This window comes from Microcaecilia unicolor, chromosome 7 (genome assembly GCF_901765095.1).
Source record: "Microcaecilia unicolor chromosome 7, aMicUni1.1, whole genome shotgun sequence".
NCBI lineage: Eukaryota > Metazoa > Chordata > Amphibia > Gymnophiona > Siphonopidae > Microcaecilia > Microcaecilia unicolor.
This window is the reverse complement of record NC_044037.1, coordinates 252,182,300-252,205,463: the sequence shown is the minus strand read 5'-3', so window position 1 is coordinate 252,205,463 and position 23,164 is coordinate 252,182,300. Positions and strand designations below refer to the sequence as shown.

Below are 23,164 nucleotides of genomic sequence, written 5' to 3'. Positions count from 1 at the left end.
AGTCAGTGTGAGTTCAGAAAGGATCACAGCATGGAGATCTTGTAGATCCTGATGGTAGGCTTGCTGTATACCAGCATGGGAGGTAGACAAACAGACAGGGCTGTTGATCTTTGGACTTATCCGCAGCTTTTGACACGCTAGATCACAATATATTAATTGATCAGATGACTCCACTTAAAGAAGTCAAAACTTTTTAAGGGTGGGGACCAAAATCATAACAAACCCAAAAGCCCAACACTCCACAAAAATTAAAAGATTGCAATATGTTTTAAGCAAGTTGGATTGAAAGAACAAAAACTTTGTATGAAGAATAAAGTTTTGTAAGAGGAACTACACTGAATCCCCAGTATTAATGCTCATCATGGAGGGATATTGAGAACTTGCCTTTGTAATTTTATTTTTGTGGAGTGTTGGGCTTTTGGGGTTTGAATTGATTAGATGACACCAGTTGGAAGTGGGGGACTCTGTTTTCCTGGTTTGTTTCTTGTCTGGAAGATAGAAAAAAAAGCAGGTATTGGTGGCAAACGAGGGAGATAATGTGGGTGTGCAATAAGCTTTCCTGGGGGGGTAGGGTAGGGTAGGGCTCATACCTAGCAACGGGAAAGTATGGTGGGGAAGGGAAAGGCTGATGCTGGGAAACAGATAAATTTCATTGCTCTGATTATATTGCAGATCCTATCATGTGTTGAGATATTTGCCATTATAGTGGCCTTATGTCTGGTCAAGTTTAAGATATGGGATAATGTAATTATATATTAAAATATTGTTTTTTTCCATTAAGTATGTATGTGGTTTATGTTGATGCAGGTCAGCAGTTGGGCAGGCTTAGAAACCCATCAAGTGCATTCTAAGGCATTAGTTTGTAGTATTCCAAGAAACACTATTCAAACCTATATACATAGTGCCCACCCATATTAGCTCTGGGCCCACCCAAAATGTCAGGTCTGGCTACGCCACTGGATAGCTTCCATAAGCATTTAACCGACCAGAAGTCATTTCTGTCCAGTTGAATCGCTTTGAATATCTACCCCGTAATATTTGGCATGAACTGGAGAGCTAGAGCAATTCTCTTTTTACAGTTTCTGGTAACCTGTGGACATAAATATGAATTACGACCAGGAATTTCTACTAAGTCAGTTAGAATACATTTCCCCCTAATTTATAAAGTCCCCGGCCGACATTCAAAACAATTTAAGCAGCCGAACATTGATCAGTTAAATCGCTTGTTCGTAGCTATCCAGTCATTTTCAGCAGCACCTAACCCGTTACGTTTGCTGAAAATGACCGGTTAGTACCGAATTCAAAAGTGGCTAACTTGTGAGCATTCCAGGGGCAGAGTCAGGTTAAGTGCCAATACTCAGCCCCTCACTGCATAAGTGAACCACTTAAATCCTGTCACATAAATAGCAGTCCCATTTTAAGTGGTTTGGCTTATGCGGTCAAGGACTTAGCTGGGTCAAAAAAAATTGATATTCAGTGCCTGGCATTGAATATTCATGGATAACACCAGTGGCAGGCAGCAAAAAGCTAACCACTGCTGGCTGAATATCAGGGGGGGGGGGGGGGGTCCATTCCTTCACTAGATGGTGTAAGATGGTGTACGCATGCAACATTTAAAAAAGGAGACTGGACTACAATTAAAAAGAATTGAAACATTTCTCTCTGGAGCAATTCTGTTAATTGAAAAGGTTTTCACTTTTGGCTGGAAGGAGTACAAGAAGGACAAGGCCTCAAGCCTCTCAGGTAAGAGGATTCTGCAGCTGAGAAAACCTTGTCTGCCATGTGCCTAATGCAAGTCCAGAGTGCCACTAATACATTCCCCTTGGCAGGTTTTACCAAGCATTGTAGCATTTAGGGTGCAAAATGCTTTCCTATGTTTGTAGATCCTTGATACTATGAAGGCCACCAAGGGGGGGGGGGGGGAGCAAAATTCCCCAGGCCTGGCCTCTGGGGTGGGGGAGGGGGGGAGGGCCCGGTGCTGGCAAGCTACTTCCGGGTCCTGTCTCTCTCCTGCTCCTGTGTGCCAGCCAGGACCCAAATGATTGCATTAATGTGATAACCTGGCTGACCTGGGTTATTGCGTTAATGCAATCATCTGGGTCCTAGCACACAGGAGCAGGAGACGACAGACCAAGAGAGGAGCAGTCAGACATGGGAAGGTAAGGGGGTGACAGCCTGAATGTGTGTGTGTGTGTGGAGGGGGCCTGAATGGGGGGGCAGTGTGGCAGCCGAGGTAAGGAGGGGTGGTCAGTTGGTCAGTGGTCCTACCCTGGGCCCAGCTGTGTCTCTCGGCAGTCCTGATACAATGCAGGGCCATTACTATGATATGCACATACTGAACAGTATTTACTAACTGACCGGAAAACTATTCATTCTGTAAAGGGCAGAGAGCATTGGATCTCTCACAGGAATACCCAAGATGAGCATAGTACAATAATCATTGTCACAACTTAAAAAGCAGGAAATAATGGCAAACCTGCTGCCTTCAAATGTATTAGTTTTAATATCTAGTAAATCTTCATTTGACAGAAAAGCCACACAGCTACAACTACTAAAAAACATAAGAGACCCTTTTACTAAGCTGCATTCATGGTTAACATGCAATTTTTCATGCTGTAACAGCTAACGCAAGGAAGTGTTAACTGCCTTTGCTATAAAAACCCCATTAGTGTGCGGTAAGTAGCTCTTTAATGGAGTTTTGGTAAGGTGACAATACTGGGCGGATTACAGGCAGTTAACGCACTGCACTTACCCTGTGCAAATGCACTTAACACAGAGGCACTTACTGCCTCCTAAATAGGAGGTATTAAGTCCATCTGCGTTAACAGCGGATTGATCCTGCACACAAATCGGGCATTCAGCTCACACTCAGCTCTGGATCTACAATTCTACAAGCACACAGGAGTCAGTTTAGATAAAGAGCCCCTAAATCCCTCACATATTCTTATGTTTCTGAGAAATTCTTTACAAAGGAGTTTTTAACTAGGAATAAGTCATTAAAAAAAATTCTACTCTGCACAGAATCAAATTAGTATGGAACCAGAGCCCTGATCTTACCTCACTCTGAATCTCGTCACCATGCTTGGCATGAGAAATCGGTAGAGCATCGACAGGTAACTGATAACCCGTCGCTTTGGCATTTTCCCAGCCTTCTTTGTATAGTTTCTATTAAAAAAAACAGATTCATAATTTAGACAGGATATGAAGTAATGTACTTTTTACAGGAGGAATGAAAATAGAGATGGAAACAGCACTAATTGCAGTGTAATACCAAACTCTTATATTTTGTCTGAGGTCCTCCTCATTCTACTCACTAACACAGGTGAGAATATTCCCTAATATCTATAAAAAATATTAGTTGTATTCACAATATCTGTTTAAAACCTAACATGTAACATGGGCACACTATGAGTGAGTATCTATCTATCTATCTATCTAATACCCAAGCCTAATTTTTGCTCCCTAAGCCAGCTGGAGATGACCTGGAGGCCTCAGATAGGTGGCATGCAGGCTCATTTTTAAAAGAGAAAAACATCCAAAAAGAGACATAAGTTTGCATTTGGATGTCCAAAGCAGTATTTTCAAAACCTATTTTTAGACGTCTTTCTCTGGAGTCTGTCAGAAGGACGTCTAAATCTCAAGGGAGGCATGCCAGCGGTGTGTTCAAGATGGGGTGTTCCTAAGACTTAGATGTCTTTCAGCCAAAATGGAACAAAACAAAAACGTCCAAGACTAAAACTTAGACGTTTTGAGCTAGACCTGTTTTTATAACAAAGAGGCTGAAGTGGGAATTGAAACCACTCCCCCAGGATCAAAGTCTGCTGCACTAACCACTAGACTACTCTTGACAATGTGTGCCCCAAATGACCAGATGACCACTAGAGGGAATCGGGGAGCAACTCCCCTTGCTCTCCCAAATCACAAAACAGCAGTTTCAAAAGGAAAAGATAGACTTTTTTTGTAGAAAATGACCTTTCCTGTTCTGATTTTGGACATTTAACGTCCAAATTCAGACTTCGATATCATATCCAAAAATGTCCCTTTTGCATTTGACTTGCCCAAAGACACAAGGAGCAACAGTGGGACTTGAACCCATGTTGCAGGATCAAAGCCCACTGCACTAACCATTAAGCCACTTCTCCTCTGTTTTGGATGTCTTGCATTTGGATGTCTTTTGTTCAAAAATGGACCAAAAGAAAGGCCGTCCAAATCACAAGGCGTCCATAGCATTTTCAAACACAAAAGATAGACGTGTATCTTTTTCGAAAATGACCTTCTTTCCTGTTCAGAATTTGGACGTTTCTGATTTAGATATTCTATCGAAAATGCCCCTCATGGTCATTGCCTGGTGGCCAGATTCAACTCCACATACATGAGAAAAGGCTAGTCTCATAAAATGGCTTTCCTGTCTGTTTTGACTGTGTTTAGACTGCAAAATGAATGTCATACACTATTGATGAGCTTGGCTGCCTTCCGTGCCGTTATCAGTAGGGGGGTTTCGGTGAGGGTATAGTTCATTTTTTGCTCATTCCAGGCCTCACGGTACTTAATCTAGGAAATGAAAGATAAGTACAATGAATTCAGTGTACAGCCTTCCACAAAATGTCATGCTACACAAACTACACATGTGATGAGCTGAGGTATTTCAAGATAAATATTAAAAGCTTCATCTCTTAAGAATAAATTGGAGAAAATAATTCATATTTTATAGGCATGCCACAATGATATTTTACCTCATTAACTTTTTAGTTAGGTGCCCTATCGAAAATTCACTGCCAAACTGGCCACATGTTAACATGAACAAGGTAAAAATGAATTGCACACTTACATTGCTCAGGATTTCAGCAACTTGTTTTGCAGTAACATAATCCACTCGGTCGGTCACTGGGGTAAACTCAAGGGTCTCAGGTTTGGTGCGGTATTTTTCCTGGAAGCAAAAGACATGAATTCAGAGAAGCCTGGTAATTATCAAAAACCTTTCATGCTATTGGATAAATGTTTGAATGTTCCCCTCTAGTGGAGGTGGATTTTAGGAAGGACATACAAATTGGAATTGAGTTGTTCAGGTTGAGATTTGTCAACTTCCGCTAGAATTTTAGAACACAATCTGCCAATGTAAAAGAGGACATATATGCACTGGTTATGTGTGGCGGGAGTATCCATTTTACAAGCATCAAAGACTAAACTATCAATGGGGTCAGCAAAGCAACACAAATGTGTGTGTTCTGGCACATACATGTGTATGTTTTTAAGAAGAAAATACAAGGAAGCAAGTGGTATGCATTAATCAAACTCAAGCAAAACAAATACCTCTCCCAAAGCTCTCACAGTACCCTATATCCTTTCACAGTATCACTTGCATGTATTTTCTAATTCCATCTCAAGCATGCCCACAGGAATGTTTCTTCTTAATATTGCTAAAAATGCATGTGCAGTGGAACCCTGCACAAATCTTTAGTCGGGTTGAGGATGAGCAATTTTTGAATGGTCCTTTTAAGCAATGAAAATTGCCCTCTGCAAGTATATAATAGATCTGTATTTTAATGTGTTAAGTGATGATGCAACTCTGTATTTGATTGACACACCAAGTTAGATATCATTGTACCTCGCTTATAAGGTCCTGGGCAAACTTAACCCTCTTGACGATGGGCGATTCACTTGGAATCCAGCCAATACCACGCAACCATTCTAGATCAGACTTGTAAATTGCCTATGGAAATAAGGCAGAGCATTAAAATGATTACTTACATCCTTTTAACAAAGAGCTAGAGTATTTTTATTTACGTTGCTATTTATTCTTTCTTTAGAATGATACCATTGGGGCAACTTAAAATGGCATATTGTGGAACACACTCAGGGATCCTGTGGTAAATGCCAAATGTATGCATGTTTATCATGTGCTAAAAATATTTTTTTTTGAGGAGGTGTGACAGGGGATGGAGAGTGGGTGTGTCTGTGCTAAAGAATTAGTGCAACTACATTAGTGCACACTAATTTGTTAGCGTAGGAATACTACTACTACTACTACTACTTAACATTTCTAGAGCGCTACTGTGCTCATGTGGTAATTGTTTTTCATGGCTGCACACTAATGTAACACTAGTGCATGGTCATTAATACAAAAACTATAAAATCGGCCATTTTATAGCTGTGGTGAAAATAGCTTATAGTAGCTTTAGCCTGCGGGAAAAACCCGTGTAAGGGTTCGTTAAGGCCTCTTTTACCACAGCTTAAATGTTTTATATATAAAACCATCATAATCTACTTGAACATTTAAAAAAGCATTATACATGTAGAACACCAACCATTACCAGCAAGAAACAAACAACATCATGACCCAAAGACAAAGGATATGTTATGTGAATGTTCTACTGTGCTGCCCATTAAGATTTTCATTGTATCCTACTTCTGTTATTTGAATGTTATACTCTTCCGTTTTCATGTGTATGGTTCTGACGCAGTATCATGCCTTTGATATCACTATAATTTAATTTTCTATTTATAAATATATCTCACTGTTCTAATTGTGTACTACACTGACATTTGGTTATTTTGGTAGAGTTATACTGAGGCCATTGTTCATAGGGTTTAGCCTGCTAATTTTTGAGAGAGAGAGAGGCTCCTAAATTGGCCTCTCTGAAAATTTACTATGGCTGAGTTCCTAAATGTGTGCTCTTTGTTTCTCTGGGCTGCTAAATTTAGGAGACAGAAAAGTGGGCGGCTAAAGGGCAGGAAATAAAATTAGGAGCTTAGCACTGATTTTCAGCACTAGACACTGAAATTAGGTTCCTAAATCTAGGCAAATGACTAGCAGGCCTATAATTTAGGAGCATTACTTTTAGACTCCTAATTCAAGTGAATTTTTAGCTGAAAACATTCGGCTCAATATTTAAACCCCATACCAAGCATTTTTTTAAATACTGGCCACAATGTTTAAAAAATTCACATATATATTCAGCAATGTAGAATATACACATAGGACCAAGTTATATAAATTGCGCCACAAAATCAGCACCAAGAAATAACACACTAAGCACTATTCTATAAACGGAACTTAGAGCCGATTCTCGCACCTAAAGTTGGGTGCTGGTATTTATGCCAGCTGAAACCTGGTGGAAATGCCAGCACCTAAATCATACCATTTGGGTGTGGAAATGGCACTATTCTATATAGCGTGCAACTGTGTGCAACTTTTTAGAATTTGGTTGCAAGCTAGGGAATTTAGGCTCCAGGACCTATAAAAACACAAAAGCACCTCACGTGTCTTTATAAAATATGTGAAAATAGGCACCTTTTTGCCCAATTAATCTCTAGGCAGCCTGTTACAAATTACTCTCTAAATGTATAGGTGCCTTTGAATATTGGGCTGTTAGGATCCAAAATTTGGCTGAAAATAGAGGACAAATGTAGACTCAGTGCTTTTCTGGAATATTGGCATTGTTGTTACTACAATGTAAGCTGCCTATGTCTAGCTATACCTGCTGTACACCAGTTTGAGTAAATCCCTTCATAAAGGTACTTAAGTAAGCAAGTAAATAACTGAAACTAAAACTTGATTACCAGGGTCTAATGCCCTTTACCCCAGCCTAGCATTATGAACAACTCTATAACTATGCCATTCTAGAACGACTCAGAAGGGCAGTTTAGGCTTCATGTTTCTTGTTGGTCTTTGGAAAATATGAATTAAACTCTTATAGTTTGCAATATCATATTACTTCCAGTGTATTAGGGGAATTAAAAGTCCTCCATCATAAGGTCTGTCTCCTCCCTGCCTGATTCCCCCCCAAAACTTACTCCATCCTTAGGCTTGATACTGGTTAGTAATTTCACTCGCCAAGTTCCACCTTCCCCATCTTTCTCTTTTTTTCCCAGTTTAGTTTGAATCCTTCCCTAGGCTTCATCTCCCTCCTTCTCTACTCCACAGTTTCAACTTTCAGCTTTCTCTGCCCCTTCCCCAGGCAGAAACAAACCAACCTTTCCTCTCTCTCTGTCCCCTAGATCTTTCTATTTCTACCTCTCAAGCTTTCTTTCCCAACCCCAGTACTTCTCTCTGCCTATCCAATATGCAAGACCATTCAGTTCTCTCTCTCAATGTCTAGCAAGACCCAAGCTCTCTCTCCCAACCCCCAGCAAGATCCTCAGTTTTCTCTGCTCCAACAGATCTCTCTGTCTATCCTCCAAGCAAAATCCCAAGCTCTCTATCATAAACCCCAGCAAGACCCCCAGATCTCCTTCCCTGTTTCTTATCTTTCCCCCTGAGTTCTGTCTCCCCCAAGTATTGAAGTTCATAGGTCTGACCTAAAGCGACCCCTGAGGAAGGCTGTTACGCTGAAACACGGCCCATGTAGGGTCACTTGTGTTGCCTCTTTGCTACATTGTGGATAATCATTGTTTTTTTGGCAAATAAACATTTGAGGAACCCTTATTTCATATTTGGCTATGGCTTTTGAACTGTTTTATTCTTTCACTCTTGTGTTGTTCTCCTCTCCCAACCAAGCACACATATCCTACTCCCTTTCCCCTCCTTCCCCCCAGCCATACCACCCCCTGCTTGCTCTTTCTCTCCCTATATAGCCTCTGCTCCATCACAGTTCTTGTAGCCTGTTCCACCTGCCCCACACTGATAATAACAAGAAGAAATGCAACTGTACATCAGGTCACACCCTCATTATCTACCAACTAGCATCCAACTGCTGATTTGAACAGCATGACAGTACAATACCCTGCATGGGTCAAATCAGCAGGCCCAGGGTGGAAGAGGAGGCAGCCATAACCCAATGTGCAGCTGCCCTCCTTCTTTTGCCATGAGGAGGCAGAGAAAATCATTAGTGCTGGCAATGCTTTGGGGTATTTGTGCTCTAAAAAATATGTTAGCCTCTTATGTTTCATATACTATTTTAAAAAAAATTAATGCTAAGAGCTTTTTGAACCAGACCAACATCGACGTGTAAATCATCATGACAACTTAGCTATCTGCAGATACTCCTTTAATGCAATGGAAATCCTATATGATTTCATTGCTTTCCGTGGAGCGTGTATGAAAAATACCTCGTATTCTCATACAGATTTACCCTTTTGGACTACTCTCTTACAACACGTAGTAGAATATTGAATATATAACCAAATATGCTAACCATGTGGTTGAGGTCATTGGTGTGTTTGGGGAGGGAGGGGAGTATGGGGTGGGATGGCAGGAAGGTGATATAGATGAATGTTTTGATATTTAAGAGCATACGTCAAAGCACTGGTTGCAGTCCTGGCTAATGGGCACCTAAACATTCTACTTGCTGAAAACTTGGTGAACAATTTTGACATTGTTATTTTGACCAGTTCACTATCTTTTGAGTGGGTTTTTACTATCTTTTCTACTATTTATACCTCCCTTGTTGTTCAGGGGGTTTAGTAGTTCTTGCGAAAACTTGGTAAAGGCTTTCGTATTGCATTGTTTGATAGCTGAAGTTTCTTTGTGTGTTATACTTCATGATTGTTATCTGTTTGCTCATCAATAAAAAAAAGATTTAAACATGAAAAATCATACCTGTCTGCACTGAGTTTATGCTGGCCAATAGTGTAAAATTTATACATGATATCTGAGGTAATATGCTGACTCTTAAAGTGACTAGCAAAGTTTGAAAACTTACATCACTCTGCAAGTCGTAGGCTTTTCTAGCTTGGATGCAGTCGTTCTGATCTGGATGGCAGGTCCACTGGTGCAGGTACTGGCGATAGTCGATGTCACTCACTAACGTCTGGCATTGCTTGGCTGAAAGCACTGACACCATATCACTGGTACGTGGATTTTCGCCTTTGTCTTCTCATAATCTTCTTTGTAAGCCAAGTTACTGTGCAGCTTGCTTGAATGTGTTAGCCACGACAACTTGTTATCTTCTTTCACAGTGCGGCTTCCAATGTAGTGTCCTTTCTGTTTCTCATGAGTCAATTTGTATTTATACTGGATAAAAAAAAAAATACAGAGAACCGTAGACATTAAAGAAATCCTAGAAGCCGGGGCCCCTCTGTCTCTCCCTAATGAGCTCCAGGACAGATCATGCACCCCAGGTAAACAAACAAACAGAGAAGCGAGTCTGATCCTCCCCCATGTCTGTCCATCACATATTTTTAAGGAATGATAGAAATCTTTAGAGAAGGGAGGAATAAAATATTTTTCTTTTCCACTTCAAATCACTGAATATCGACAGGACTCGACAACTTAGGTTTTCCACCTTACTTCTGCCTCCGACTGCCCTGCCTCCACCCAGAGAGAGCAGAGAAAGTCAGACATGATATTCAGTGATTTTATCTGGATAATTCAGCTGAATATCATTGCCCAAGCCCAGTGAGCACTACTTATCAGGTAAGACTTGCTGTTAGCCCAGATAACCAGCTTTAAATATCAACCCCCTTATTGGTTATTCTTTGATATTTTTCTTAAACCTTCAGAGCCATGGTCCAGCCATGTTGTTTTTTTTTACATTCAATACTTACATCACTGGCAATTTCCCTTGAGGCTTTGGCAGATTTAATTGGGATGGCATCAACTCTGAAATCACAGATCATCTTCACTTCATCCCAACCTTTCCTATACCGTTTCTTCAAAAAAGGAAAAAGTAATCGATATAACGTTATTGAAAATAAGGTAATAGAAGGTGGCTTTTTATATTTTCACTATGTAGAAGCAATACTTACATTGCTAACATTAATTGCATAGCTTTTGACAGCACAATCTCAGGAGTGTCTCCCATCACGTGTATGTTTGCTTTCTCTTGGTCCCACATTTCTCTGTACTTCCACTGTTTGGAAAGAAAAATTATGCTGTGAAGTGTGATACAGCTTAGGCTATATTTTGAATTATTTCATACACCGTGGAAATAACATGTAAAGAAGAAAAGGTTTAGAATATAACAATGACTTTGATGTGCATACAGAGCCGGTGGTGGGAGGCAGGACTGGTGGTTGGGAGGCGGGGGATAGTGCTGGGCAGATTTATACAGTCTGTGCCAGAACCGGTGGTGGGAGGCGGGGCTAGTGCTGGGCAGACTTATACGGTCTGTGCCCTGAAAAGGACAGGTACAAATCAAGGTAAGATATACACAAAAAGTAGCACATGTGAGTTTATCTTGTTGGGCAGACTGGATGGACCGTGCAGGTGTTTTTCGGCCATCATCTACTATGTTACTATGTTACCTTTTACAGTTACAAAGATGCTTTGTTCTACCTGGATTTAACTGTCTGCATTAAAAGTTTGGGTCTGCACTACAGCAGACATAAGAGAATGATAAGCAGACATTTTTAACCCTTTACAATAAACTACTAAAACTTGAGTAGATTGACGGTCTGTTGGAGCAGGGATAGCGATGCTCAATAATCTGAATCAGATCTTTCCAAAAAGTGTTATGCGATTGGGGAATGTTATAACAAGTACAAAAATCTTGAAAAGGGATAATAGCAACACCTGACAACAACTGACTTGGTGACCAGATATTGGCTAAATGCCATATTTTGCGAAGACTGAGTGGAGGTTTGAGCGAAAATGTAGAGTTATACCAAAGAGACATATCAATGGGGCTTGACCATTTGGAATCTTGTTATTATTTGGGACTCTGGAATGTTGCTGTTATTTGAGATTCTACATGGATTGTTGCTACTATTTGGGTTTCTGCCAGGTACTTGTGATCTATATGGCCACTGTTGGAAACAGGATACTGGGCTAGATGGACCATTGGTCTGACCCAGTATGGCTATTCTTATGTTCTTATGTACATTCTCAATGAGAGAGATCATTTCTATGGGATGCAAATGCTAATACTCTTGTCATTCATTATCTGCCATAGTGTCGGTCTTATGCACTGGGCACTGCACTAGATAGTGCACACTAAGGGGGGAATTCAGTAAATGGTACCCAAATTTTGATGCTGACATGATTGGCACTAAGCTACTGTTCTGCAATGGGCTTTCTACGGAGAACAACCTTACAGAGTAATAGCTTACTGTGCATTTCCACGCCTAAGTTTGGGGGCCCTTTTAGGAAGCGGTAGTAAGCCCAACACGGCTTACTGCTCGCTAAAAGGGAAGTACCGCCGGGCTACCATAGCATTCTGGCAGTAGTTCCCTCCCCCAGCGTGCACCATTTCTGGCACTACAAAAATATTTCAATTTTTGTACCAGGTGGTAATTGGGCAGTGCCACGCACTACCTGGTTACCACAAGGTTAGCACAAGTACCCCTTATTGTCACCTCAATGGGTGGTGGTAAGTGCTCCCCCTGCATTGCCATTTCCTTAAGAAAAGGAAAACCTGCCTTTTACCCGCTGAGTTTAAAAGGGGCCTCGATGCTCGTCAAAAACACGAGCCGATGCCAGCACAGGCCCCCTTTTGTCACAGCTTTGTAAAAGACCCCTTTGGGTGTGAGAATTTACGACTGCCAAAAGCTGGTGTAATTGCTGGTGCCCAACTTATACGTGAAACTGCAGCCTAACTTTAGCAGACCTATTATGGAATGAGGAGCAATGGCACGCTCAACTTTAATAAGCTACACCGCAAAATGTTTAAGAGCCAGCCCAGTAGCTCAGTGGAAAGTGTTATGCAGTGCCACGAAGTGGGCCTCAAAACTGATTTCTAGATCAGGGTATCTGGATCAACTAGGTCAGCTGGAAGCCCCGGGGTGAAGGAATCATTGTCATCAGTATGGGCAACAATGTGGGTCCTTTTACAAAGCCACTGTAAAATGTGGCCTATGGTAGTGCAGATGTGTCTTTTTGGTGCGTGATGGGCCGCTTATTACTGTGCAGGGAAATGGACATGAGCAAAAATTAAAACTAGCACACGCCTATTTACGGCCTGAGCCCTTAGTGCCAGCCATTGATCAAGCAGTAAGGGCTCATGCACTACCCGCATGGTAACCATGCAGGGTGCACCAACCTGGCCGTGCTGCCTATTGCCGCTGGGAAGACCCCACAGGGATTCAGTGTGTGTGCAGTGATGATCCTAGGTTGGCTGCTACCCGGGGCGGATCGCCGATGCGCACCCTCCCCCTGGGTGCAGTACGACACCCCCCCCCCCCCCCCCGGGTGCATTTTTAGCTGCTGAGAGCAGCCGCACGGCTCTGAGCTCCGCTGGCTCCCTGCTCCCTCTGTCCCGGAACAGGAAGTAACCTGTTCTGGGGCAGAGGAAGCAGGGAACCAGCGGAGCTGACAGGCGCACGGCTGCTCTCTGCACCCCCCAGCAGCGTGCACCCGGGGCAGACCGCCCCCACCTCCCTGCCCTTGGTACGCTGCTGAGTGTGTGCCAAACTAGGAATTACTGCTGGGTGCACTTGTTATCCTGGTGGTAGTGCCGATTTGGAGAATGCAACCCGTGGCCCCTGAGTGACTTGATTTTGAGTCCATAATAGAAGATTCCAGAAGGAGCTCTATGACCTTTACTCCCCAATCTCAGAAATCTTGTCAGAATGAATAGATGACAAATAATGGAATGTTCTATTAAAATAGAGAAAAAATTCCAAGACAGTTTCCAGCTGTGGTTCTGAGTAAGCTGGAGATACCAGGAGGAAAGAAGACTTATTAGTCCAATAAACAAAATAAATATTTTGAAATAAATTTGCGTACATCACTGATTTGTTCAGCATTGGTTTTAGCCAGGATAACGGATGGCAAGTCAACAATGCTGGTGTATTTCAATTTCTGTGGAGGTAGGCGATACAGATGCTCATTCAGGATGTCCTGGGCATGCTTCACTCTATTCACTTCTATGGAGTCATTGGGCATCCAGCCAATTCCACGGAGCCATTCCAAGTCAGACTTGTATATTGCCTGTGACAAGCAGAAGGGAAAGAAAGGGAGATAAATTAGTTCTGTATAAATTACCTACAGCCTACCCTCCAAATCTAGGGCCTTTTATACAAAGCCTCGCTGCCGATTCTCGGTGTGGCAAATGAGAGGAAGCCCATTCAATTCATATGGGTTTCCTCTCTTTTGCCACACGGGAATCGCTAGCATGACTTTGTAAAAGAAGCCCCTAATTTATAAAGGGTAGAAATGTCAAAGTTCAATTGCCAAAAATAAAAGAATCCATTCAGCCATTAAATACTGCCGTGCATGTTTGAATACATTAACAGAAAACCACTTCCAGTCTCATAAAGTGCCCTGTTACCCTTCAGTTTCTGAAAGCCTTTGTGAAAGTGAACTAAATATGAAAATTGGTCACAGTATTTTTACCTGAGGGTACTACTAATGGCCTCACTCATCTACCACAGACTTCCCTCAGAGAACAAATAATACATGAAAACTTCTCCAAAATTTATATTGTGTGTAATGATTATTATAAAATGAGTCTGCAAATGATTGACCCAATTAACTAATAAGATTACTGGCAACCACGTATCAATAGTCAATATCACTGCAATCCATGCAGGGTTGGGGTGAGGTTATTAGGTGTCCCAGGTAACCTTCAGCTAGTATTTCATTCAATTAATTTCAAAGCACTAGTTCACCACTGTTACCTCCAATATCTCCCTCCCTATCATCTCTCCCCAACAATGCTATATGAACACATTGGGGGGGGGGGGGGGGTTGCTATTGAGATATGATAAAAAGCCAGGCTTCTGCAGAACTTTAATTTCCCACAGGATTGACTAACCTGTGGTATCTCGGTATTGCAGGTTAGTCTTTCCCACAGTATATACATTTATTTATTTATTGCATTTGTATCCCACATTTTCCCACCAATTTGCAGGCTCAATGTGGCTTACATAATGTTGTTATCAATGTCATTACAAGATATCATATACAGTTAGTATTGTGCAGAGATTGAGTATGGGAGAAAGAAGAAGGGAGCGAGTGATCGGGAGTTATGTATAACTGAGTGGGTTGGTGAGGTGAATTAATGAAGTTGTCGATTATCGGTTCTCATTGTAGGCTTTGTTGAAGAAGTATGTCTTCAGAGCTTTGCGAAAGATAGTTATATCGTTGATTGTTTTCAGGTCTGTAGGTAGTGCGTTCCATAACTGCGTGCTCATATAAGAGAAGGAAGTGGCATGCATCAACTTGTATTTTAGTCCTTTATAGCTGGGGAAGTAAATAATGATGTTCGAGATCAACTTCGCAAGTAGTATTATTTATACTATGTGGGAACATCAGGCTGAAAAGACATGACAGCCTGATACTCAAAGGCCATATCTTAAATGGGCCAGCCGATCAATATGAATGCTCTCCCATCTTGCTCATACCCTCCCCCATCATTATCCCCCACCTCCCAATGTTTTCCCCTTCAACACCCCCTTTTCTAAGCTTTTCAAAACCTCCTCTTATAACATACCCCCGATAGTCACCCCTTTCAACATAGCCCCATCCTTGCACTTATCCAACACACTGCTAAAACCTAGAATTTATTTCTCTATACCATCACCAAAATTCATCACTTTCTTTCAGAACACACTACCAAAACCTTTGTCCACACTCTCACCACCTCCTGCTCAAGCTACCTCAACTTGCTCCTTGATGCCCCCCAGATGGCCACCCCTTTAAATATAGCTCCCTCCCTGTACACATCCAACAGACTGCTAAGACCTGCCATTATTTCCCTACAACATCACAATAATATGTTTGTGTACAGTGCATGGTAAGTAATAATAATACTAGTAGACAGGCAGAAGAGGGCTGACTTCAGCCATTCATTGTTTTTTTTTATTATAGTGTGAGAGTATTTAATAGTGTATTATATAATAGTGTATAGTGTATATAATAGTGTATAGTGTATAGTGTATAATAGAGAGTATATAATAGTGTATAGTGAGAGTATTATAGTGTGAGAGTATTTATACACGTCCTTCTGCCACCGTATGACATTTTTTTGGGTTTTTTGTTTGGTTTGAAATGAGCCCCTATATCTTCTGGAATCAGATTCCTGCACAGCGCTTCTGCCTCTATAAACCATCATTCCCTAACCTTAAAATACATAATAAAAAGTCACATTAAAGTAGAATACAATTCTACTTTAATGTGACTTTTTATTATGTATTTTAAGGTTAGGGAATGATGGTTTATAGAGGCAGAAGCGCTGTGCAGGAATCTGATTCCAGAAGATATAGGGGCTCATTTCAAACCAAAACAAAAAAACCCAAAAAAATGTCATACGGTGGCAGAAGGACGTGTTTCTCTCAAAGATGCCTGGGTTGCGATTTTCAACACCCCGATTTTCGATGTTTTGCTTCACAGTTTGTCCAAATTTTAAGGGGGCAGGTTGGGGGAGTGTTTCAGGCGGGACATTGGTGGCATCAAAAGATAGACATTTTTCTGCAATAATGTAACCAAATGAAAATGTCTAGGGCCAAAATTAAGACTTTTTGGCTAGACTTGTTTCAATCACAACTAAATGACCCAATGAACACTGGAGGGATTAAGGCATAACTTCCCTTACTCTCCCAGTGGTTGCTGACCCCCTCTTCCCCAAAGATGTGACAGTACATACCAGGCTCTAGGTCAGCATCAGATATGATGGCCATTCCTATTAGAGCAGCAAGCAGATTCCAAGAGTAGCCTAGTAGTCAGTGCAGTGGACTGTAGAGAAGGCCCATATCCCACTCTAACTAGTACACTTGTGGTGGAATTAGATGTCATATCGAAAATGCCCCTCATAATGTTCTTGAAAAGCTTTTCTGAAACTATTGTACCTTCTTCTCTGTGTTATTGTTTACATACTGTGCACAAATAAGACATGCATTTGCATACTTACATCACTCTGCAGGTCATAAGCTTTTCTAGCCTGGATGCAGTCGTTCTGATCTGGATGGCAAGTCCACTGGTGCAGGTACTGACGATAGTCAATATCGCTCACTAATGTCTGGCATTGCTTGGCTGAAAGCACTGACACCATATCCACTGGTACATGGATTTTCGCCTTTGTCTTCTCATAATCTTCTTTGTAAGCCAAGTTACTGTGCAGTTTGCCCGAATTTGTTAAGAATGACAGCTTGTTATCGTCTTCTACAGTAGGGCATCCAATATAGTGTCCTTTCTGTTTTTCATGAGTTAATTTGTATTTGTACTGTATGAAAAGACAAGAGAACCATAGCCATGATTAAAGTATTTATTCTGGATAAGAAATGGACCTTCACTAATGTTTACAGTGGCTTAAAATATTTTCTGCATCACCAATATTCTTCTGATACCTATACATTTAAAATTATGTTTTCCTATTTGACATAAATAATGAAATAGAATTCCTCTTTAAATATCTATTTGTAGATTTCTTTTAAATGCTTAAAACTATAGCTCCTGGCCGGTTAAGTCATTTATTCAGGGCTAACCAGCCATATTCAGCGGCACTTAACTTGATAGCACCATGAAAATATCTGATTAACACTTAATTTGAAACCAGATATTTTGGGAGCATTCCAGGGGTGACGTCAGCACTTGGCCCTACATTTTCTTTGGTCCTGCAGAGCTTGAGAGATTTCTGTTAGATCTGGAAGGTGATGTTTTGGAAAGTCCTTCCTAACTTGAGATTATATGTACTGTTTAAAACATGACAGAGTAAGAAGCTTATTCTCTCTGTGAGGTGGACTGTTTGGTGAATTCCTTGTTCTTTTCTATTAAAAAAAACAACAACAATTTTTTTGTGTGTCCTTGTTCTGTAGGGCTTTCACATTTTACACCCTCCTGATAAGCCAGCAAAAGAGAGCAGAGAGCAGCAGAAGCAAAGACACAAGCTCCTGCTGCCCCAAAAGGATACACACCCACTCTGATGATGTCATCTAGCCATGATGACAGCTGGTGAATTATATCATTGGACTAGGGAAGGTGGGGGGACGACAGACAATTTTCAGGGTTTATTGGTTATAACTTGTAATCCTTATTTTACCAGCGAGGGTGTTTTATTGGTATTTATTGGATTTAACCAAAAATCAGAAGGCCTAGTTATATTGTTGGGGTTTTTTAATTGCTTTTAATGAATTTCCACAGAACTGTCTTTCCCTTTCCTTATTTACCCACTTTTACTTAGGTTAATGCATCCGTAAAGTAATATAGATCTTTTTTTCTCTTTGAGCAGGGACTGTCTCTCTATGCCAAGTGTTCAGCGCTACGTGCAGCTGGTAGCGCTATATAAATGTTATAGTAGTAGTAGTACTGCAAAATCAGGCTAATGCACATAAAGATACTGTCCACACCATCCTAAGAGGTATACTTTGAGGGTGTTTCAAAAAAAATTGAAATATGCAGTGAAATTTGATCTGGCTGCCAAATGTTTTTTTTTTAATGGGGCTGATATTCAGACTGTGCGAGTTAGCCCAGGTAACTCCCTCGGTGATGCCGGATATTCAATGCCGGGTCATTTCTGGTGACCAGCATTGGAGATCCACTTTATTTTAAACAGTTTTCAACATAACCGGCTAAGTAGATATTCAGACTTAGCCAGTTATGTTGAAACCAGGTAAAAATAAAGCAGAGGTTCAATGCCGGTCACCGGAAACGGTCCAGCATTGAATATCCGGCATCACTTAGCCAGTTATCTTGAAACCGGCCAAAGATATTCCACTTTTTCAAGCAGCCATATTTGGCTGCTAAACGTGGGCTGAAAATTGGTAGATAGTCGATTCACATCATCCAAAATAACCAACACGAATCCATGTTTTGCTTTTCGCTGTCTCAAGTTAGTCTCCTACAAAAGAACATCTCAGAGCTCTGCCAAAAATTATGGATTTACATCTGAGATGTTCTTTTGTAGGAGACTACCTTGAGACAGCAAAAAGCGAAGCATGGGTTTGTGTCGGTGACAACCGGTCTCTACTGTTTATCTTCTGACTTGAGAATGGAGAAGCTACGTTAAAAGCTAAATATTTAATGAAAGAAAAAGAAAAGATATAAAACATTTTTGTAATATAAATGGAACATTTTGATAAAAATATGTTGAGAATAAAATATGGATCAAAAGAAAATGTTATAAGGAGGGATTGATGAGGATTTCCCCCCCCCCCCCATGAATGCTTGGCTCATAACTTTTTAGCCATAGTGGATGTGGGGATGTGTATCCGACAGAACCTATCATAGCTCTATTGATCTTACTGACTGTTCTACTGTAAGATTGAGAATATTAGAGAAGCTGAGCATATTTACGATTAATAGGAATATATGGGCATCTCTAGCATTTAGTATATGCTTATTTTTAGCACGCACTAAAAACACTAGCGTGCCTTTGTGAAAGGCCCACAAGATGAGCAATCGGTTGGGGAAGAGTGTTTGACTCTTCCTGCACCTGTATGACACTATGAGATAAACAAAACAAGAATGAAGGAGTAAAATATTTTTCTACTACATCTGACATCACATACTTAAAATTTAGTAAACAGTCTGGGTTTAGTGGCAACTCTTGGAGAGATTTTAAATTGTCAAAGATGATTGGCTATTTAAATCCAATACTTACATCGCTGGCAATTTCCCTTGAGGCTTTGGCAGCTGTAATTGGGATGGCATCAGCCCTCAGATCATAGACCATCTTCACTTTATCCCAACCTTTCCTATACAGTTTCTTAAAATAAAAAAAAGTGAAATAATCAATATAAAAAAATTTAAAACATTGGCATACCAAGTACCTTATACATTTTTACTAGGTAAGAAACTATATGATACTACTTACATTGCTAATATTAATTGCATTGGCTCTTGAAAGCATAATTTCTGGAGTGTCTGGCATCACGTGTATGTCGGTCTTCTCCTTGTCCCACATTTCTCTGTACCTCCACTGTTTTTAAAGACAAGTCATAATGTAAAGTGGGGATACTGCATAGGCTATATTCTGATTTCATAACTCTGTGATAACATCATTAAAAAAAATAAAACATCTGGAACAGTAACATTATCTTTCATGTACTGTTATACTCCCATATTGTACTGAATACCATTAATAATAAATGTTTAAAATAAATTTGCATACATCACTGATTTGTTCAGCATTGGTTTTAGCCAGGATAACAGAAGGCAAGTCAACAATGCTGGTGTATTTCAATTTCTGTGGAGGTAGGCGATACAGATGCTCATTCAGGATGTCCTGGGCATGCTTCACTCTATTCACTTCTATGGAGTCATTGGGCATCCAGCCAATTCCACGGAGCCATTCCAGGTCAGACTTGTATATCGCCTGTGACAAACAGAAGGAAAGAAAAGGAAATGAATTTGTTTTCTTTACATTTACCTACAGCCTACCCTCTAAACCATATATTCAACAATTAATAGCAGAATTTTAGAAAGTATGTCCAACTCAGAATATGCAAGTCCAAGTCTGTACGTCATATATGGACATCCATTTTTCATGTATTTTAGAACAGGATCTGTTGACATACACCCTGTTCTACAACACAAGAGAAATGGATGTCTAAGTACTGGCTACATCCAGCATAAAAATGTATTTTAAAAACTGAGATGTCCAAAGTTTGAATGAGCAAAGCAAGGGATGTTGCAACATGGGAACATCCATATTATAAAATAACCACACAGTCATCCATGGGAGTAGCCTAATTGTTAGAGCAGTTGTCAGAGAACATGAGGTCCTAGGTTCAAATCCCATTGATCTTTTGTTGTTTTTTTTAAAATTGTGAGCCCCCCAGAGACAGAAAAATACCTATTGCGACTCTCCTTACTCCTTCCAGTGGAGAACCGCTCAATTACAGCAACTTTCTGTAACCTGGATGTGCTAAGTGCCAGATCTAAATATGGATGCCCATCTTTTTGGACGTGAACATCCCTGCCCCTTTTGCAATTGGAATTGGATGTCCATCTTTTGGACCCTCCATAGTCCCACTCAAAATACTCCTAGATCACTGCCAAATGGGCTTTATAAAATCGTGATTTGGATGCTCATGCAATATGAACATCTAAATGCTGGTTTTCAGACATCCAAAACAGAAAGAGCTTTTAAAATAACCACATACATATTGCAGTGCATGCTCAATTAAATTTATAGAAAGTCACTTTCAGTTTCATAATATGCCCTGTTACCTTCAGGTTCTGAAAGCCTTTGCGAATGTGAAATAAATATGACAACTGGGCGCAGTCTGGTTTACATTCAGCCCGCAACACTGAAATGATGGAGCAATGTGGCCAACAAAACACATTCAACAACACCGGGAGACGAGAGTGGTCATACACAATTTATTCCTTAAAATAGATGACTCGATATGGCACTGTGTTTTAGCCAGAGTTCCTGCCTCAGGAGTCTGTATATAGTTGAAAAGCCCAAATGTAGCAAAAAAGCTTCACAAAGATGCTACAAGTGGATACAGACTTTAAAAAGACAAGAGATCCAAAAATTAGTAAGACATGCATTTGCATACTTACATCACTCTGCAGGTCATAGGCTTTTCTAGCCTGAATGCAGTCGTTCTGATCTGGATGACAAGTCCACTGGTGCAGGTACTGACGATAGTCAATATCGCTCACTAATGTCTGGCATTGCTTGGCTGAAAGCACTGACACCATATCCACTGGTACGTGGATTTTAGCCTTTGTCTTCTCATAATCTTCTTTGTAAGCCAAGTTACTGTGCAGTTTGCCCGAATTTGCCAACCACGACAGCTTGTTATCATCCTCTACAGTAGGGCATCCAATATAGTGTCCTTTCTGTTTTTCATGAGTTAATTTGTATTTATACTGTATGAAAAGATAAGAGAACCATAGCCATTAAAGTATTTATTTTTGGAATAGAAATGACTTTCACTAAGTCTGAAAATATTTTCTGTATCAACAACCTTCTTCTGATACTTATATGTTTAACATTATGTTTCTAGTATTTCACATAAAGAATTATGAAGTAGAAGTCCTCTTTAATTATTTATTTTATTTATTTTACAGTGCTTATATCCCACAATTTCCCACCTCTGGCAGGCTCAATGTGGCTTACAACATTTGAATAACAAATAGACAGGGTACAATAAAAGGAAAGGGGTAAGCAGGGCAGAGAGGTAAAGATAAATAGACGGGTCAGTCCATAATAGCAGTGTCAGTCCATACTGGTGGCTTCCTGAGATTAGTGAGGGTGGACAGGATCTTTGGGGTAGGTCTATATGTTATATTAAGGGTTTCTGATTCTAGGGGCCTCTTGCCCGTGCTGGTCCCAATCACAAAATAGCTGCTGGGACTCAGGTGGCAGTCTCATGAGGCTGCCATGTGAAGTTTTGGCAGCCATTGCGATGGAGCAGTGTCACAGGGCAGGAACAAGTGGGGTTCATTCTTGCTTCCGAAAACACCACCAGACCACGCCTTCTTAAGGTAGGCACGGGGAGGGCTATGGATGGGATGGGAGTAAAGTGATTGGGGGGGAGGGGGTAGAGAGAGGGGTTGGCTCATAAGGGGGACTTTTTGGTCGTGTGTGGGGTAGGGAGAGGGGAGTTTCGTTTATGGTTTCGGTTTCTGCTGAAAATGAGTTGCCAATTTCGGTCGCAGATTCAGTTTCGGCAGAAACCAAAGATCTTGGGTTCTGTTGGTCTCTCGTTTTAAGGGTTATTTTTGAGGGAATTAGGTGCTTTCCCAGGGTCAGAGAAAAAGGGGTTTATAAGTATAATCATGTTGCAAAAAATGTTATGGCCTTCTAGATGAATTCCTTTCTAGGATCCAAAACACAATTTTCCATTTCTGACTTCCAACACTTCTTCTCCTAGCCCTACCATCAGCAACAGCAATATTTCTCCTTCTCTCAACATCTTTATTGCCTCCTCTTCTCCCTTTATCAGCCTCAGCTCCACCATCAGCCCTCTCTCCTCCCATCCCAAGGAACTGCCTCAGCCCCTCCTGTTTCTCCCACATATAGCAATAGCACCACTCCGCCCTTCTCCCATCTCCAGAAACAGAATCAGTTCCCCTTCTTGCAGCCTCAGAAACAGCTCCATCCCTTCCCTGAATTTGAAACTGGAGAAAAGGTACTTTCTAAAGTGACAGCTCTCACATTTTAAACCCTTCTGATGAGCCGGCAAAGAGAGCAGAGTGTAGCAGGAGCAAAAATACAAGCTCCCACTACCACAAAAGGACAGATGCCCACTTAGCTTATGTCATCAGTCCATTATGGCGGCTGTTGAATGACATCATTGGATCAGGGTGGAGCGGGGAGAGAATTTTCAGTGTTTATTGGTTATAACCCACAAACCTGGTTTTACTATCGAGGGCGTACTAATGGTGTTTATC

At 40.9% G+C, this 23,164-nt stretch overlaps 1 protein-coding gene across 1 annotated transcript in view; it reads right to left on the bottom strand.

The window, feature by feature from the left end:
• NEB (nebulin) overlaps positions 1 to 23,164 on the bottom strand; it is a 424,680-nt gene that overhangs the window by 145,711 nt on the left and 255,805 nt on the right. The window contains 15 exon segments of the mRNA XM_030209286.1: positions 3,058 to 3,165; positions 4,450 to 4,551; positions 4,829 to 4,927; positions 5,606 to 5,710; positions 9,642 to 9,787; positions 9,790 to 9,952; positions 10,486 to 10,590; positions 10,687 to 10,706; positions 10,709 to 10,790; positions 13,604 to 13,807; positions 16,728 to 17,039; positions 19,416 to 19,520; positions 19,629 to 19,733; positions 19,926 to 20,129; positions 21,326 to 21,637. Coding sequence (XP_030065146.1) covers positions 3,058 to 3,165; positions 4,450 to 4,551; positions 4,829 to 4,927; positions 5,606 to 5,710; positions 9,642 to 9,787; positions 9,790 to 9,952; positions 10,486 to 10,590; positions 10,687 to 10,706; positions 10,709 to 10,790; positions 13,604 to 13,807; positions 16,728 to 17,039; positions 19,416 to 19,520; positions 19,629 to 19,733; positions 19,926 to 20,129; positions 21,326 to 21,637 — 2,172 coding nt within the window.